The sequence below is a fragment of the Protopterus annectens genome, chromosome 6.part0 (genome assembly GCF_019279795.1).
Source record: "Protopterus annectens isolate FY-2018-M chromosome 6.part0, PAN1.0, whole genome shotgun sequence".
Classification (NCBI taxonomy): domain Eukaryota; kingdom Metazoa; phylum Chordata; order Ceratodontiformes; family Protopteridae; genus Protopterus; species Protopterus annectens.
Window position 1 is genome coordinate 1,999,111,152 of NC_056737.1, and position 20,390 is coordinate 1,999,131,541.

The 20,390-nt window shown below is 36.1% G+C and overlaps 1 protein-coding gene across 2 annotated transcripts in view; it reads right to left on the reverse strand.

Moving 5' to 3' along the window:
- The window catches only part of OSBPL6 (oxysterol binding protein like 6), a 1,023,860-nt gene that overhangs the window by 238,538 nt on the left and 764,932 nt on the right, over positions 1 to 20,390 (reverse strand). For both annotated transcript variants that reach the window (XM_044075314.1, XM_044075313.1), the window contains one exon: positions 10,756 to 10,893. In XM_044075314.1, coding sequence (XP_043931249.1) covers positions 10,756 to 10,893 — 138 coding nt within the window. The remainder of the gene's footprint in view (positions 1 to 10,755; positions 10,894 to 20,390) is intronic.

The window sequence follows — 20,390 nt, forward strand, 5'->3', positions numbered from 1 at the left end:
GGGTGTGATGCTTTGCTCCTGATAATGTAACTACAGTAATTTCAGGGATGCTTCATGTGAGTCATCCTCATCATCACAATTTGAGGTGTCCTCACCACTTTCTTCACTGTTATTATCACTATCTCTCAAGGGAATGGTGAGGTGAAGCACTCTGTACCCCACCAAAGGACATACTACACTCTCATCCACAATTTCATCCTCAATAACCTTCAAGCAATTTCTGAAAATAAGCACCCATTTTAGAATTGAAGCTCTACACTGTTTGCAGGTAAAGATGTGATATACAAGTTGACACGCAAATGGTAGAGAGCTCAATGACAAAGTGTTGCTGTAATGAGTCCAGTTGTATCCCTTCACTATTCTGTGGCCTTAAGTATCCTGACCTTATTCTTTCTTTGTCAGGTACTCTATTTTGAGATATTTTGCGACCTGTAAAAAGATGCATAGGTGGAGAGGACAACGGTACTTATGAACCAGTATGCTTGACTGTTTCAACATGGGGTTTCACAAAGGCACTTCATGGTTGTTACATATTGCATTACTTTTCACACTATGAAGGACATGCAGTATAAATATCTAATGTATCTAATTTAGTGAGTGTAGCTAACACCACCATTAGCACATCCAGAGACTGTGAGAACTGAATTATGGACAGCGATTATTACTTCTGTTTGTGATAGAATAAAACCATTTCACACCAGCCTAAATTACGACTATTGAATATACTTTATCAGTCAAAAATATGTCATTATGTCACATTCAAGTGTTACTAATTCCTTAGAGGAACTGCCATCTGAACTAAAGGGGGGGGGGTCCAGATCAGGTAACATCATACAGCAGTAACAGAAAAAAATCACAAAGGTAGAGGGATATGATACCCATTACATCTGAAAGTTAATATGCTCACCATAAAGCAGCTACATTTGTGCATAATCAGCAATAAAATGCTTCTCTCAAAAATAAATTCCATGCACACACTCTAAGAAATGACTCAGACCAAACATTTTCCCAGAAAACCCTCGCCTCAGCTTAGTGTCACTTTACATCAATAACCCTTTCTAGTAAATGCATTCTACAGATCTAAGGTACACTTTAGATCAAACTTGAAAAATACTATTCTGGCACCTTCCTTTTCAGACAGAGAATATACTTAAAAAGCACTTGGACTTCAGCTTTCTGCAGACATACAGAGCAGATAGTACCTGAGCTTACTGTCAAAGTTTCAGGTGACCTTTTATTAATATCAGACAGCGTGGTTCTGCAATGAGAATATACTAACTTCTGGTGATCTTATATTAAGACTCAGCAGTTTCAGTACATCAGAAAGACTCAGCAATGCAATCACAGACCCACACTTAAAGAAACTATCAGGTTGCAGGGCAAAGACAGAAAGATAAAGAAGGTAGTTATCAGACACCATAAGGGATATGAGAAACAACAATCCAAAACTGTACTGTATGCCTTGCCTTGGCTGCATTTGAAAATATATAGTTCCAAATGTTTTTGTCATGCAGCATCACTTTTACAACATATTTTACTAACACAACCATCTTACCTGCAGATTTGATCAGTGCAAGGTTAATGGCACCTGCTTCAACATTAAACATCTTACTTTTGCTGCATTCAGAACCTGGGATGGTTCTTGTGTGCCTAAGACAGCATAACTGCCACTAGCTGTACATTTGCCCAATCTGTACTCAGCTGCAGAACCAGTAATAAGCTCAGATGTGGGTCAGTTAAACAAAACACATAGACTCAAATGTTGTTTCACATGAATCTGAAAGCATGAAATGGCAACAGATCATGCTGTATTCAGTGCTTATTTACTTAATAAAACTAATATGTGCAGCAGGAACACATCACCCTGCCAGACTAATGAGCAAATCCTGCAATACTGGAGAGGACACTAGACATCAGGGATACTACTTATGTCATAAAGGCACTTAAAAAGATAATAGAACATTTTGTGGCATGAAAGACTAGGGTGAGAGGAACAATAACACCAGGGATAATCTATATTGCATCATGCAGGCACTTAAAAGATTCAAACCCTGTACCCTCAATACTCATGACCAGCTCTTTAGGACAGTGTTACTGTTCTGCACCACCAGTAGATCCCAGGGATGCTCCTAACTTATTATGTGCATTCAGGTTTGCAAAAATAAAGGGGGGGGGGCTTTAAACCTTACAGCCTTGAATCAGAGCACAGCTTGTCAAGCAAGATCCTTAACCCATTAAACTTACTCAGGAGGTAATAAGAAATATGAAACTATAATTTTTGACACTTCACTGATTGCAATGGCCCATTGTTCTGTAAAATCAGGGAGAGTTGAGAAGGATGGGGTGTGTCTGTGTTGGGGATGCAACTTTGAGACAAAGCAGAAGGAATACTAGATGACACCAGGAAAAATTTTTAAACAATTACTTGGACTTGCTGAAGATGTTAATAGAGTAACAAGCCTAGCATCACAAATCACTTTATGAACAAAAAAAAAAAAAGAAGAAAACTGAACCTCTAATGTCTGGCATTATTTCCTGACTATAATGTCTACAGTAGGAGTACTATAGCTGCCGTCTGACATTTCACTAAACCCATGCTATCTGCATTAATGAGTTCATGTAATGTAGGGTTATTATGTAAGTCCTGCTGTGCAACACGCAATGAAAATAATACAGGTTACTACTTTGCACAGAACATACTACAACAAACATTGTTTGTTCAGTGATACCATTTGTCCAATACACACTTAGCACTATCCTGCACAATACAGGGGATTACATAATAAACATGACTGCTTACTGGATGGAGTAAAAATGCATATCTGATACTATACTTCAATAGTACGCTAACAGCAACATCAGCTTGCAAATCACATATTGTGTCAAATGTGCTGCCATTCTGTGATATCCATTGACCTATACACAATAATATTAGAACTGCTTCGTACAAAAGCCAAGTTTCCATGATAAAGAAGAATAAATGGAAAAATGTGGATTTCCAAGTGCAGTTTTGACAGTGTACTTCAGTATTATAATAACTGCCACTGGTTTGCATAGCTCTCAACTGGCCCTGATTTTCAGGGATGTCCTTGAGTTTTGTTCAAAATTTTTTTCTGTACTGCCTAATTCTTCCTAAAACTGCCAATCCTGGAAAAAAAGTAGTGGAGTACACTTAAGAAATATAACAATAATAAAAGTTTTATATATATATATATATATATATATATATATATATATATATATATATATATATATATATATATATATATTTTTTTTTTTTACTTCAGACAGTGCATGTTAGTTCACAGCATCTTATTCTATCAGCTGTTCAAGTTAAAAGTACTAATATTTTAAAAGTATCCCTGATTATTTTGGATTTGTATGTGATTCGGGAGGTAAGACATTAAAAGCTATGCTGGTTTGTACAACACATGTTGTAGCAAATGTACCTCTTACCCCACAGAATTCATTTGTACTATGCACTCTAAAAGCTTCAGAGTAGCATTGCTTTGCACAATCAGGTTAGCACAGTAGAGAGGAATGTAAAACAGTACACATTTGACAGCACATTTCAGTATTTTACCATAACACTGGTTTGCGCAGCACATACGGTAATGAAGAAACAGGTATTCATGATACTAATTGACCCAATGCATGCTAACAGAAGCACTACGTTGCACAGTAGATAGGCTTCTGCAGTAAAGGAGAATGCAGAACTGGTGCAGAAATACATATTTTTAAGTACAGATCTGATAGTTTGCTGTAATAGTATATGACAGTACTGTTATTCCAGAATTCCTATTTGTCCAGTACATGCTAAGGACATTTCCAGTGGCTCTTCCCCAACCCCAGGTGGCTAACATGAGCACCTACATTGGAGGGCTACAGTTATGGCTTTGTGGAACTAAGTTCATGTGCCAAGGTCTTATGTTGCTGCATTGCCTGTAAGCTTCCACTTTCTAGTGTCAAATCAGCAGACTCTCACTATCCCCTCCTCTATGATGGGTAAACTGGTATTGGCTGCTCATTCCCATCCTACCCTACCTGGTTCCTCCAGTACCTGAGCTGGAAGTCGAATCTGGGTCAGTTAGTCTTTTGTAAGGGCATTAGCTATCGATGCCATGGAGCTAGGTAATTTAGCTATTAATTTACCCAGTAAAATAAATGTGAAGGATCAAATTGCTGGTGACATTTTGTTTGTGAGGTTATTTGTCATATCTGAGCTCCATTATGCTGAATTTCAAGTTCAATCGCCCAACTTAAGTACTTCTTTTCAAAAAAGATGATGCAGTATTTTAATATTTTAAGTAGCAGCTAAGATACAGATGGTAAAAAAGAAATAAAGCCAAGGAGGCTGTATGCTTTAATAATAATAATAATACTTCAGCTATTGTGTCCATAAAATTGTTCCATTAAAACATAATATTAAAACTAATAGTATATAGCTCTGCTCTGATTTCCTAAATTGCTGCATAAACACAATGGATTCCAACATGAAAACATCAAGTAAAATGGTCTGAATAACCACGTTTAGTGTAACAATGACCTTCAGACTAGATTGGTCTCAAAATAAGCATTGCCTATTAGTGAATAACAGCCCTTAGTGACTTTTATCAAAATGTTTTGCTTCACAGAGTGCTCACTTTGATTACTGGTACCAGTTTTGCCTACTGCAAGGCTGCACACCATTTCTGAATTCTCTTATCCTAGATACCAGCTGCAGGTTAATAGCCCCTTCATTTCCATACACTCACTATTGCCACTGCTTCCTGCATCTAGTCCTTAATAATAACTGCATTTTAGTAAATGGCAGTCTCTTCTGGTCCCCATAACCGCTTATCTTACCAATAATTATGCCAGTCATGTGACACTGTTGGAAGGTCACAATCAATTTTTGGTACATTAGACTGTATTAGAGAAATTTGCTTTTCACACAGTTGCATTGCTTGATTATAGGTGATTTGTGGAAATGTGCTGTGTTTTGAGTGCTTCTGAAATCTCAAGTACAATTTTATGTTTCCATACTTTTCTTGAGTTTGAAGCATGCAGCTTGAGTTTGAAGCATGCAGCAACTGGAAAGACCCCAATAGTACCTCACTAAGAGGATCAAAGGGCTCAAACAGATGCCATATGCTGCCCAGTTAAAGAAACTCCAGCTCTACTCAGTGGCATACCGCCTGCTCAGAGGCGATCTGTGCCTGACGTATAAAGCCATGTCCAACCCGGAATTAATGGACATGCTGCACCTCAGAAAATCCAAATCCCATCGAGCTACGCGCTCGAGAGACTTGAACCTCAGCACTGAAATAAATAGGACATGCTGGAGGGACAGATTCATAACCCAGAGGCTCCCTTCACTCTGGAATAAAATCCTAGTCCAGGTTAGGCAGAGTCCCTCACTGACTCTCTTCAAGAGGAATCTTGATGAGTGGATGGGAGATCGTAGGTTTATCCCGAGTATCACTTCTGTGTCACTGTTAGACAGAGGCACAGTATACTAACCTCAAAAAAGGGCATAGCAAAATTCAGTTAAAATGGGTGGTGAAAGCCAAACACACTCTGGCTAGGCTTATAAATGCCCTAGGGCAGATAGCCTAGTATGAACCTATGAACCTATGCATCAGCGCTGAAAGATGCTGGGATGTTGAACACTGAAATACATACACATAATCATTAAGGAAGAGCATATGAGTGTGTGTGTGTGTGTGGGGGGGTGTGTTTGTAGGAGTGAGTAAGTGTAACAGTTTTAAAAATATAGGGGAGGAGGAAGTTTGAATGTTAATGTTAAGTGGGACGTGGTTGGCCATGTGTGTGATTGTCTGCAGGCATACCTGTCAACTGTACAGATTTTCACAGAATGTCCAGATTTTTGCCTCATATGTTTGGTCTGTTCCTCATAAAATTTGTGATTTTTCTGGATTTTTCTGACAAATCAGTGAGGAATTACTTCACTAAATAATGACAGGCACTTGAGTTTCGGACTTCATATCCTTCAGAAAATGCATGGTAACACACGACCTTTGATTCTAGCAACTTTCTAAGTTTATAATTGCAATATTTAAAAAAATTGTCCCTATTTTAGAGCCTTTGTCCATTTTTTTTTTTGTGCTAAGAGGTTGAGAACTATGTCTAAAGTAATGTCTTTTATTTTTTCCTGGTTAGGGGTCACCACAGCGGAACTCTGGTCCACTAATGATTGTCAGTGGATTTTTATGGTGCCGAGGTGCCAGTCCGATGCCCAACCTTCAAAGAAGGCACACCCATTCACACACGCACCTACATGCATGTCTTTAAACAACCGCAGGGAGGATATGCAGACTCCACACAGAAGGTGCTCCAGCCAAAAATCGAACCAGAGAACCTCTTGCTGTGAGGCGACAACGCTAACCACTGCACCACCAAAGCCCAGGTTGAGAACTATGTCTACAGGTTGGAATTACGGTTGGGGTTATTTAAGGGGATAGTCTGTGTGATGCATGTGTTTGTGAGGGATTTTGTTGAGTTGGAATTTATTCAACAGTATGGTGGTGTATGTTTTTAAGTGTGTGTGTGTGTGTGTGTGTGTGTGTGTGTGTGTGTGTGTGTGTGTGTGTGTGCGTGTGTGTGTGTGTGTGTGTGTGTGTGTGTGTGTGTGTGTGTGTGTGTGTATGTGTGTGAGTGTTTTGGTTTAGGGTTTGAGTAGGAATTAGGTTACTTTAGGGTATAGGTGTACTGCTGTGAGTGTGTATGATGTCTACATCTATTTGTCTTATGTAGTGGTACTGTTAGGGGAAAGGGGTTTCATAATTTAATATATATATTAAGGGTAGTAGCAGGGGCAGGGGTAGGGTTATTACACATGAGTATGATTACATAGTAGGGTAAAGTCTTCTCCTCACCATGCTCACATCTGTTTACCCGCTCCTGCTTCTAACCCTATAAATTAACATATAAAAACACTTTCCCTAACTGTATCACTGTTCAAACAAATTTGGTCTGATGTGTTTGTTAGGGATAGGATTTAGTGATCAGAAAAGGAAGCTGTTTTATTTCCATTTTTATAGCATTATTTTTGTAGTTTTTGCTGTTCTGATTATCTTGTACTTGAAGTGCCAGCATCAGATGAGTGTCTTTTGATGCTTGCGCATTTCAATGTTTCATGTAATCACACACACACACACACACACACACACACACACACACACACACACACACACACACACACACACACACTCTGCATACTGTGTGGTCATAAACAGTTTATGTTCAAAAGTGGGGAAACATATAAAAAGCCAGCAAATATTCAGCCTAAGTTGCAATTCATTAATACAAGCTTGAAATATTATATATAACCATCTTAGCTCCACATTTTCAACCCCGTTAACTCAACAGCTCTTGAATGCTACAGCTATCCTTACTGAAAAGACATGATGTATTTATGAATAATGAAACATGGCTTCACAATTTTTCATGAAATAAGACAGCAAAAATTGCAGAATGAATGTATTATCATTACTGTTACAGAAGTGTATTAAAGTTACCCACAAAATAGTTAAGGTAATTCTAGCCAGAAGAGGGAAGTTGGTCTTTTTGTGTATACCTCATTAATTTAGCCATTTACTGAATATGATGCTGCAGTCTGTATATTTCATTCCAACCATTTAGAACAACTAGAAAAGTGAAAAGGCTTATGACAAGAAACATCCAAAATGTAGAAAACAAGAACTTTTCTGAAAGACTAAAGGAGTTACCACTGTATTCTGCAGCTTAAAGAGAGATGTAGCCTGCCTGTTGTCTTTAGAGCAGTGCCACATACTGTACTTTACACAATGCTGTCTACAGCACACAGCTGGAGGTATTAACATAAGGACTATTATTAAAGAGGGTAAAATTGACATGTAAATTGCAAAATAATGACCACCCATATGGGACAAGCTTCACAAGCACTATTTTAAGTATGCTGTTAAAAGTCTTTAAAAAGTAATCTGCGTGATATACAATGACTACATGCAGTGTATTGACAGTCATGTTTGTTGAAGGCGATTAGGTTGCAGGCTTGATACTGTAATCAATATCATCATGAAAGAATAAGATTTACATGCCAAATTGCTTACCCCATCAGTAGAAATATTACAGTCTTTAGATGATGGTACACAATATACTAACTTTTAAGTTATTTCCGTAATATAACAAAAGACAGACATTTATATTTTATTTGTTTTCTTTACTTTGCTATCAAAGTAAGAGAGTTTGCTATGGGTGATCATTTGCAGACATATTTTAGGCCTAAATGAATCAATAGTAAGGGTGATAAAGAAATAAATTTACAAGCATAAAAACATTTAACACATAACAATAATAGTCATACCATAAGTTTACATAGCTTTACTACAACATCCATGGATAAATCAAAGAGGAATAAAAATAACCATATCAAAACAGAAATAAGGTGGTAGCATTATGACTTGGCATTTAAATTTGATTCTGTCAGCAATGCATAATAAAATCTCTACTGTTGTGAAATACCCTCACTCACTCATACAGTGTATAAAGGTAAAAACAAAAATGACAGATGAGTATTCACTGTTTAATCCACCAACAGAGTAATGCATTATGCATGAGTTTAGAAAAGATACTGGAAATCTCCTACTTGTGTGTATATATGTAACAGTGACTAACTAGGGAAATGGTCTTCATTCATTTATTCTTAGTACCCATTGCTTTATGGGTATTGCTTATTCCAAAATACCAGTGGATGGAATGTGCTAATACTACTGTACCATTCTATGTAGAAGGTTTTAAATTTAGAATTCAGTTAATTTTATTTTAAACTGTATAGAAAAAACTCTCAAAATGAGTTGTTGCATATCTGTTTGTCTATTATGAATCATTTTTCAAATGATATTTAGAAAAATCACTTGTTTCATAAGTAAAAGATAGCTTAACTCTCAAGTAAATTACATGCTTTATGACAAAATAATGGTGTTGTTCATCATTACAGAAGATGTGAAAGCAAAACATTTCTTCTTTCTGATGACACAAAGAACACCAGTGCATGGGTTTACAGGAATATTAAAGGTGTGGGCATAACTGGAGAGAAAGTTAGAAACCCATCAACTTTTTTAAATATATTCTTTTTTCTTCCATACCACTTACCAATCATCAGCCTTCCTGTGACCAAATGGTCCAATCAGTCACAGCCCCCCAAACCACTGAGAAAGTAGATTGGATCATCCATTCCCCTTTTGTGTGTTATTAGTCATATGAGGCCATCATCTATGGATGGGTGTTTTTTTCCCTAACCCCCAAACCCTGCAGCAGCCAATAGGTTTAGCCCACAGTGCTAGTCTCCAAGTATGTGCATCACTGCTCATGCCCACCTATGGCTAGAGCCAGTGCTGCCTGGCATATATTGTCCATCCTGAATCTACAACTGCTGGAATGGCATGCAGTGGTAGTACACCCAGACTCCTCTCAGTGTCAGTATAGCAGTAGGCCTAGCTGTGTCCCTTGCACAAGGAAGAGCAAGCCAGTGTAAGCTACTCTCTCCTCTCCTCTTTGTCTCCCACTAATCAAACTCAAGATGATCTGGGGTCATAATCAGTGCTTTTTGTCTCCATGGCATGGAGCTGCAGACAGCAGCCTAAATTTAAAACAAAGAAAGCAACATAGGGCATGTGGATAGCAGGAATTTCACAGGAAGAGTATTTGTTCATGTGCATGGGAAGGAAAGTGGTGGTACCGGACAGCAGTATCTATAATGAAAGTGGAAAAGATTTGATATGGGCATGTCAGACAACCTCCAGCTCAGCATGCTATGTGAAAAAACAACAATAAGGTTGAAGAGGTACGAGGCAGAGAAAGCTGAAGCTTAGGTGGTGTAAGCAACTTGCTAAAAAGGTGATGACAGTGCTGTTTATGAATCATGCATCAGAATCTACTTTGTTTTTCGCCAACCTTATAATAGATTACTTTATGCAACCTTCATACAAGCACAATTCTAATTATCAGTTTATTTTAGCAGTCATGATATTTGCCCAGTATTTACTCCATTCATTTCTGTTTGATTTTAACTTTTCTTTTAAAACCCAGCTGTTTCAGCAGGTCTCCTCATGTTTTTCATGAGTCATTTAGTACAAGGAGAGAAGCACAGGGTTACAGGAATATGCATCACAGGTTCTTTGTGCAGCTGCATATTAATCAAAACTGTTGCACAATACAATTCATTGTTTTTATATTGTAGCAGAAACAGATTTATAATAAAATGTTTTGTAACATAATATTCTCAGTATCTCAAAAAACATAAATTCTAATAACTACCTGCAAAGTCATAACAATTTCTTATTAAAACTTTCATAAATGACTGCATAGATATTAATGAGAGACATTTTCCAGCACATTTTTTTAATTTTATTTAATTCTCTTTATTTGTTAATCGGGTAAGTCTTCTAGACACACATTAATCGTTTTTAGGGGTCACACAAGAGTAGTTTCTGGTTAAGCGACTGGCTTAAAATGTTCAGTTTGTAAGTAGTGATCGAAGAAATTGAACTCATGATTAGAAAAGGAAGTTTTGAACTCAGGATTAATTACAGGATAAAGTTTGTTAGATGCTTAAGACTTTATCCTTCTGCACAATAATGCTAGATTAATTATGTTTTAATAGTGCCTGTACTTTTAATTTCTTTTTTCTTCATACAAAAAAGACAAAAAAATGCAAAGTCATTGCACTAATCAATTATTTCTGAAATCAACTGTTCTCATTAGTGACGTTACCTGCTCGGCAAAAAAACAGAATCCCTTATCCTCTCGTATGCATTCATAGGTCTCTCCAAGCACTGGATTAAATGGCTTACTTCCAGCTCTGTAATACGTTGAGGCATACCCAGAAACAGCAAAGGCAGCAATAAGAACCTAAAAATCAGAAATGCAATTAGTGCTTTTACAAATCGATATGAAAAACTGCTAACAGACAGCAGGCAGTGAAACATCTTGTCAATAATATTTCACACCTTAAGTAAACCTTACTTTATTGCATGTTTTGGCTAGATGTAGATATGGAAGTACACCTCTGTGTGTATGCATGTATATATATATGTATATATATATATATATATATATATATTTTTTTTTTTTTATTTTATTTATATATATATATATATATATATGTGTGTGTATGTATATATATATATATATATATATATATATATATATTTTTTTTTTTAATATATATATATATATATATATATATATATATATATGTGTGTGTGTATGTATATATATATATATATATATATATATATATATATATATATATATATATATATATATATATGTTTATATATCTAATAGAACTTAATCCAGATCATAAGAAACAGGCAGTTCTGTTAAAGACTTAGACCTTACATGGTACAAGTGTCAGTTTTTTGTTGCTTTTATAACACATGAATTATTATGTCCTAGGAAAACCAGACTGCATCATGGATCTGTCTCTCACATTGACAATACACCCCTTTGAGTAGACCCAACGGTTATGGCCATTTGGGAATGTATGTAGGCTTTGACTTAGCATTCAAACAACATATATCTACTGTTGTAAGGAAATCCTCCTATATTTCATAGTTTATAAGTAAAGGGATAGCATCTAAGTACAGAGATGTCTTTGTTCCAATTTACTCACCCCTCAATAGGTCCATCATTGAGTACAGTGGCCACCTTGGTATGTATCTGTCCAGGCATTTGCAATAACAGCAGAGGATCCTTACAAACAGAATTCTGGTCCTAACTTACATGACCTACATTGACCTCCTCAAAGCCTTATTGCTGTCCTTGCTCTCATACAGATTAGTAAGAGGTGACCTATGCTTGGCAAGCCCAGGAACCTCATACTTCTGCACCATAAGCAGAGTCATTTGGCAGGATAAGTGCATATCTCAGAGGATAGCACTACTCTGGAGCAGACTTCCTATCCATATAACAAAGCCCTTCCATATCTCTGTTCAAGCATAATTTAGACGAATGGATGGGAAATAGAAAACTTACCCCAGGACTGACCCTATCCTCCTAGTAGACAGAGGCAGTGCTTAAACCCCCTACCCTACATTAAATACCATACCCTACATCAGGGTCCCCCAACACACTGAAAGTGTGCCCCTAACAATTAATCCTAAATGAATAAGAATTTAAATAAAATTATGGTAAGGGTAATTAAACACATATGGCACAAAACAGAGATGTGAAGATTGGGTAACACGGATAGGCTTAAAATGTCCCGCCAGGGATGATAGCCGAGTATTCTTCCATGAACCTATGAACCAATGAACCTGTAAACACAGAATGACAAAATTAACTCCTATAGCAGTTTCTGGAGGATTTGTTCTATGTACTAGTGATGGTTCTACACCCTAAACAAAGTGCTTAGCCTACTGCTAGGGAACGTGTTCAGTAAGGAAATATTGAACAGTGACTGCTCATACCTTCTGCATCACTGTGACAAGCTATAATACAGCACTGCAGATACATGCTGACAAAAATGCAAGTTTAATTTGCCAATGTATACCGCATGTTACCTTAATTGTTGACTTTGTGGCTGGGGACATAACTGAAAACGGTCCACAAAGATCATTTCACTTACCTGGTTAGTAAATGTTTCAACCAATGATAAATGCACAAAACATCACTACTATGATGTTATGCCCTGCACTCATTAAAACATTATTTTGCTGTGTGGCTTTGCTGAGGGGTAAAAGTGGAGGAAAAGTGTGCAGGGGACCAGTGCCCCACAGAATATTTTTTCTTGTATGTTACAGTTGCTGGTTGGGCGTCAGTTATCACTTGGGTTACATATACCTTTGTAAATAGTGAATGCATTTAAGAATCTAGGTTTGAACACATTATTTTTATTTTTGATAATCTCTATGTGAAAGGTTGATCAATATTTTTATAAATGTGTCCTGCCCTTCTTTTATATTCTGAACAAACTCAATATTTGTCTTGCCACTAGATGGCAGTATTACTTCGTCATTTTCTTGATTCTATGCTATAAATTTTATGAACAGTGTAGTTAATCTGAATTATTTGTAGGAAAACATGCAGACATACTTCTTATCCTCTTTGCAGTAGAATTCTGGACAAAACCAAAATATAATGGTATGATAAAGGCCCAAAATCTTGCTCTTATAAGCTTAGAAAGTTACTAAAATAACAGGTTTTATATTAGCATGCATTTTCTTTTTTTTCAAATAATTTTTATTTATCGTTTTCAGTATTGACAGATAGAAACATAACAATCAGAACTTGACCATCATGTAGTGTTGTCTAATAGAGTTAGTAAAATAATGTGTAGGTCAGTCAACTAAAAATATTTACACTATATACATAGATGCTTTCCTCTTTCAGTTATTTAAGTATCACAATTGCATAAAAAAAAACAAATACAGTTAGATCACGAGTAGAGAGAAGGAGAGAAAAAAAAACGAGGCGTAGACAGTAAGGGAAATCATTTGTTACACCTATGGAATATTTTGGGATTTGCTTCTGGTATAATACTATATGTTCCTGTGGGAATTATACAAGAATAATGTTTGTACATTTGCTCCCAAATTGCTCTGATTCTAACATTTTTGTCTTTTTTATCCATTAGTAATTTGTGTGCTAATAAGTGTTTAATGGCTATTTGTCTAAATCCCATCCAGTATATATCGGTTGAATTAAGCCATTTCATTAAAAAAAACAGGATCTCCTACTTGAAACTAACAACACTTAAAAATAAAGGGGGACTAGCCCTTCCGGATTTCAAAACCTATTACTTAATCACCAATACCATCAGAGTATTGAGAATAGCAGAATATAATCCTTCAGATAAACTCTGGGCTCCCCCCTGGGTAATAATATATTACAGATATATCAAGAGCCTAGGTATTAACTCTAAAAACCTGCCATTCCTAAATCCAAAGCTACTCCAATCCTAAAACATACTAGATTCCGTTAAACATGCCATCACGTTAACACAAAAACTCTTCAAGTCTTTAAACTTGCAACAAATAATGAAAGTGTTTCAACCTCTTCATAATAACCCTAATCTTAAAATAAATAAGAGGAAAATAGTGATCAGTAAAGTAGCTTGATTCTTGGGAGTGTTATGTGGGAATATGTGTTGTTGTTGTTTGTCTATTGGCTTTTCCCGGTTAGGAGTCACCACAGCGGAACTCCAGTCCGCTAATGATTGGCAGTAGATTTTCACAAATGCTGAGGTGCCAGCTCGATGTTCAACCTTCAACTAAGGCACGTCCATTTACGCATGTCTTTCGAAGGCCCACCCAACCTCGGGGAGAACATGCAGACTCCACACAGAAGGCACTCCCCGCACTCCAGCTGAGAATCGAACGGGAGAACCTCTTGCTGTGAGGCAACAACACTATATGTGTAATATAGTAAATTCCCATGTTAGTGTGGATGATTGGTAACCATTTTTTTGTAGTTGTAGTTTAAGGGAGTTCCAAAGTCTACAAACACATTTACAGCTCTAGAATATATGAAGTAAATCAGCAGTTTGATCTTTGCAGTGTGGACACAGCGGTGATTTCAAGGGGTTAGGTTTATGTAAGATTGCGGGTGTAAAATATGTATTGTTGATCATGAGTTGGGTAAAGGCTAGTTTTTTAAGGGGTATAGACTTTAATGTCAGGTTGATAGCTTGGTATATTTGATGGGTATCGATAGTTGGGTTTATTTTCCTCCAGTAGTCAGAGAAAAGTATGTCATTCTGAAATCTAATATCATCAATTCATTTATAAGTATTTGTGATAGTTTTCTTGGTGGAGAGAATGGTTTTCCGAATAGTGTTGCCAATTTCTATGTCATTGTTGGTAATGTTAGTGTCTTGGAGGTAAATGGAACACAGCTCTTTTATTTGTCTCAGGATTACTAGGTATGCTTTGGGGATGTCTAAGTGATTTCTCATTTCCTGTACTGAATTATTTAGGCATGGATAAATATATTGAATAGTTTTGTTTATTAACCGGGAGTAAGGGACCAAATTTAAGGTTCGATTATTTATTTTAAGATTAGGGTTATTATGAAGAGGTTGAAACACTTTCATTATTTGTTGCAAGTTTAAAGACTTGAAGAGTTTTTGTGTTAACGTGATGGCATGTTTAACGGAATCTAGTATGTTTTAGGATTGGAGTAGCTTTGGATTTAGGAATGGCAGGTTTTTAGAGTTAATACCTAGGCTCTTGATATATCTGTAATATATTATTACCCAGGGGGGAGCCCTGAGTTTATCTGAAGGATTATATTCTGCTATTCTCAATACTCTGATGGTATTGGTGATTAAGTAATAGGTTTTGAAATCCGGAAGGGCTAGTCCCCCTTTATTTTTAGGTGGTGTTAGTTTCAAGTAGGAGATCCTGGTTTTTTTTAGGTTCCCAAATAAATTTAGCGAATAGGGTATGAATCTGTTTGAAAAATTTGTTGGGTATAATTATCTGTGATGTCATAATATAGTAGTCTAAGCAGTACATTAATTTTGATTATGGATACTTTGGCAGAGAATGGTAATTTTAAATTGCTCCATCTTTTAAGAGCTAGTGCGATATTTTGCCATTTTGGGGTTATATTATTTTGATAAAAGATCTTTATTATTTTGGGAGAATGTAATACCTAAATATTTGATTAGTTCTTTAGCTTGGATTGAACCTAAGAGTGGTAAAAGGGGAATGGTTTGGGTGGGTTTAAGGAAAGATATTAGTTTTGTTAAGGTTTAGTTGATAGTTTGACATAGTTGAGAATCGTTCAGTAGTTTTTAGTATTTTGTTTATATCCGAAATTGGTGTAGTACAGTAAATATTCAAATCATCTGCGAATGTGCAGAGGTAAATTTTGAGGTTGAAAATTGTTGAGAGACTGTGGTAGGTGTTTTGTTTAATACTTAGGAAGAGTGGTTCTAGATAGAGGTTAAAAAGTAAGGGAGAGAGAGGGCATTCTTGTCTGGTACCGTTTTTAATTGGAATTCTATTTGACCAAGATTTGTTAATGTATAGAGATGTGTATGGGTTACTATAGAGTATATGAATGATCTGGATAAAGTTGTTGGGTATATTAAAGTAGGGTAGTGTTTGAAGTAAAAAATCTATATTGACCCTGTCAAATGCTTTATGAGCATCAATAACTACAGTATATATGTTTGGGGTGTTTCAGCCTGCAAGAGAGATTAAGGTATTTAGTGTTAGTGTATTGTCACTTGTTTGTCTGAGAAGTGTGAAGCCAGATTGTTCCGAGGAAATAATTTTGTTTAAGAGGTTTTTCAGTCTACTCGCAAGTATAGAGGTTAGAATTTTGGTATCTATATTTAGAAGGGAAATAGGTCTATAGCTGTCAGGGTTTTTCGGGTCTTCTTGTTCTTTAAGTATAAAGATCGTTTTAGAGGCATTGAAATGTATGTCATTTATTTTATTGTTTATTATATAGTTCAAGGTGTAAAATAGAATTTGGGCTACTAAGGGGTTAAAGGTTTTGTAGAGTTCTGCAGTGAGACCATCCGGTCCTGGAGCTTTGTGTGCTTTCAGATGTTGAATTGTTGAGATTATTTCATTGGTAGAAATAGGTTTGCTTAATTTTTTTTTGTTGGTCAAGGTCCAGCTTAGAGAAAATCAGATTTTGCTGAAAAAGGGTTCTTTGCTCTTTTGAGGCAGATAGAGTTTTTTCTCCATAGATCTGAGAGTATATGGATTCAAAGGTTTTAATAATATCTTCATTTTTGGTATAGTGTCTGTTCCTGTAGTTTATTTCGGGTATTTGTGAGGAGGTTTTAGTCTGGGTTATAATTCTGGCTAGTGCTCGAGATGGCAATTGGATTTCATTTGCGTAGTTAGCTAAGATTCTAGATTCGTGGAAAGAGAGGTTATTGGTATACAAAAGGTATAAGTCTCTTTGTAGTTTAAACAGATTTGTCTCTGTGTCGTGGGGTTGGTTAGTAAGTCATTTTCAAGAGAGTCTATTTTGTTTTTCAGCTCCTGTTCAGCTTTTAGTTGTATTTTTTATAGTACGCTGCTTTTTTAATGAAAATGCCTCTGATCAATGTTTTGGTCGCAGCCCATTCTATATACAGAGGTAATTGAGAGTTAGGAATATTCGATAGGAATGTTTTCAGCACAGTTTCTATATCCTTTATTACATCTTTTTTATTGAGCAGATTTGGGTTTAAGGACCAGTTGTAACCTTTGTTCATTGTGTAAGACGTTTTATCCCAGATGATATTGAAGGTGATCTTGGAATGGTCTGATAAAAACCTCGTGTGTATGGTTAAAGTTGGGTCAAGATTGATGAAAACATCTGATATTAAAAAGAAGTCTATTCTCGACCACATTTTGTGGCATTTGGAGTAGAATGTAAATTTTCCGGTTTTATTTCCACTATCAAAATATTTTTATGGGTCGTATACTTTAAAGTCTTGTTTGAGTTCATTTAAAGCTAAGGAGGCTTGTTTATTGAATTTTTGGGTTCTACTTGATTTGTCTAGTTTGAGATTTGGATATGTGTTCCAGTCACCCCCAAGCACCATATAATGACCCTGGAATTGGTTTAGGATGGGGTATAGTGATGTGATAAAGATATGTTGGTTATTGCAGGGAGCGTATATATCAACAATCAATAAAGGTTTTGGGAGAGTAGGGATAGAGAATACTACGTAACACCATCTTCCTTCCTTGTCTGCTTTGGATTTGAGTATTTTTCCCTGAAAATGATTTTTAACTAATAAAGCAACCCCAGCACTATTAGTCTTACCTTCCAATGCTATGATTTGTTTTATCCATTTCTTCTTGATAATTTCTGCCCATTGTTCGTGGGTGAGTTGTGTTTCTTGTATTAGTATGATATTAGCTTTAGTTTGTAAAGTAAGGTGTAGAAAAAGTTTCCTTTTTTGCTTATTCTGGAGCCCTTTAACATTCCATGAGTCAAATTCCCACATTTATGGGTTGTAAAAGTTGGTAAAAAAACGTTATGTATGTTGATTTGAACTGGTGGAATTTGTTTTTATAGTTGTGAGAGAAATTGGAAACGCATCTAACTATTCCCGCCCTTACTCTGTGCCTATCCACTACATCCTTGGACCGGGAATATGGCAGGGGATAAATAAATGGTTCAGCATAATGGGTATTGTTCAGTAGGGTGATTATGTACAGTGTCTTATTATGCGAATAGGATAGAGAGTTAGTTCTCCCTGCATCAGTACTGAGAACATGGACAAAGCCTAACAGACTAGTTCCCTAAAAGGCACTGCTAATAAGTTCCCAGTCTCCTCAGCAAAACAGGTGTATAAACATGTATCGACAGTTCAAAGTTGTAACCATAATGGTTAAGAACATATACTTATGTTACTGTTGTATAGCATTTCAAATAGAATTAATTAGAATAACCATAACACTGTGCACAAAACTAGGTTACATAATGTTTTCCTTAGACAGCAGTGCTGATACCTCAGAATTAAATGTTCATATGTACTTCTCTTTTCTTAATAAGTTGTCAATCATCAAACTTTGAGTATGCCGAAAGTAAAAGATAAAAGTTCTAAATGCATCAATTCTAAGTTAATCTAACTATTAATCTCGCAAACTGTTAGGTAATGTTAAAAAATACTGAGGATTTTTTAGTCTTAGCATGACCTTAACTCCATCATATGATCTGTTTAGTCCAGAAAATAACTCCAAAATGTTTTACTAGTTCCAGGACGAATAAAGTTTCACAACCTGGGAAATGCAAGAGTTTAGTATTGCATTCCTTAAGAACATAAGTGAAGCAATAGAGGCTTGGTCACATTAGGTTCATCCAGCCAAGTTACAGTGGGTATAACAGCTAGTTGGATTCTAGTATTCCTCAAAGATTAAAATAGTAAGCACAAGAAATAAGCAGTAAACTATAAATGATAATCAGTATAGCAATATAGTATTTTCTTGTTCCTTTTGTCAGCAGGAGCACAGCTTCTCTTGCTATGCTGACTGGATTATGTGTTTACATTTAGTTAAAAAAAATGCTTTAAGTAAGTAAGGTATACATTAATTAGGGCAGTCAGTATATGGATGCTCAAGCAGAATCAATTTGGTGTTCCCATAGTTGCCATCTCATGGAATGATATTGCTGTGTACAGTTACTGGAGGGGTCCTGGAAATAACAGTGTTTTTGCTTTAAAAAAATGTTTATATTTGATCTTCATTTGCTGGGCTTCCACGGAAAAGTTGCTTTATTTATATTTAAGTTGGGATATGAATATAAAACTTTTTTGCGCTTAAAACTTTACTAGAACATCTTTGTAAGTTCTGTTTGACCCTTTTTATGCATTCCTTGTGATCGTAGGGGGACCGAAATCAAGAGCCAGAGTCCCAGGAGGTGTCACCATTAAATCAGTCGCGCCTGGAAACCTTTACCAATTTTTGGTTCCTAGTGTGGGAAAATGACACTTTTAGATAGCCTCGTGGGTTGTAGACAGGAAGTAAAGGCCCAGGAAAGCCAAGGAATTTATTTTATGATGGAGGCAAGCCCAGGGATGCTCGAGAGGGCTCAATTTACTGGCTAAAGGTAAATTTTTTGTTTCAGAAAGTTCCATTACATTTCTGAAGATGTGATTTTCTTAAAAACATCCATAAAGGTTTCTTTGGCTTCCTTTGTATTAGCAACTATATATTTTACTCCCTCCATGTAAAAAATCAGTGTATTTGGGAACTTCATTTGGAATTTTATTTTTTTTTTCCATTAGAAATTTGAAGTAAGGGGAAATAAGTTGTCTGGCTTGCCTTATTTGCAGAGGCAGATCCTGAGCCACAGAGATTTTATTATTGTTCCAAGTAAGTGTCCTTTTCCTTTTTGCAGCAATTAAGATTCTGTTAACATCTTGGAAGTTTAGCAATTTAACATATACTGGTCTGGGTTTAGAAGTGGTTTGTGTTTCTCTTGGTGCTCTATGAGTTCTTTCAATTGTTATCTGTTGGGTTTTCTCTGGTTCATCCAGCAAAACACTGAATATCTGGCTGATGATTGGTATCAGAACATTGTGGGTAACTGATTCAGGGATGCCTCTTAAAATAATATTATTTCTTCTGGATCTTGCTTTCAGGTCTAGGATTTTGGCTTGAATATTTTGAATTTCTTTGTCATGGGAGTCAGATTTTTTTTTTTAACAGAGTCTATTTTTTCCTCATTTTCAGTAATTCTGGATTCAGATTTTTCCAACCTGTTTATTATTTGATTGAAAGCATCACCAAATGATTGCAGTTGTAGAGATAAATCTTTAATTGCTTGTTGAATGGGAAGTAGAGCTGATTTGATATCTTTCAGGTTAGCTGGTTGATCAGATTTGTTTTTATTCCCGGATTTGGAAATGGCTGGCTGTTTGGTTATTTTCTACCTTTTGGAAG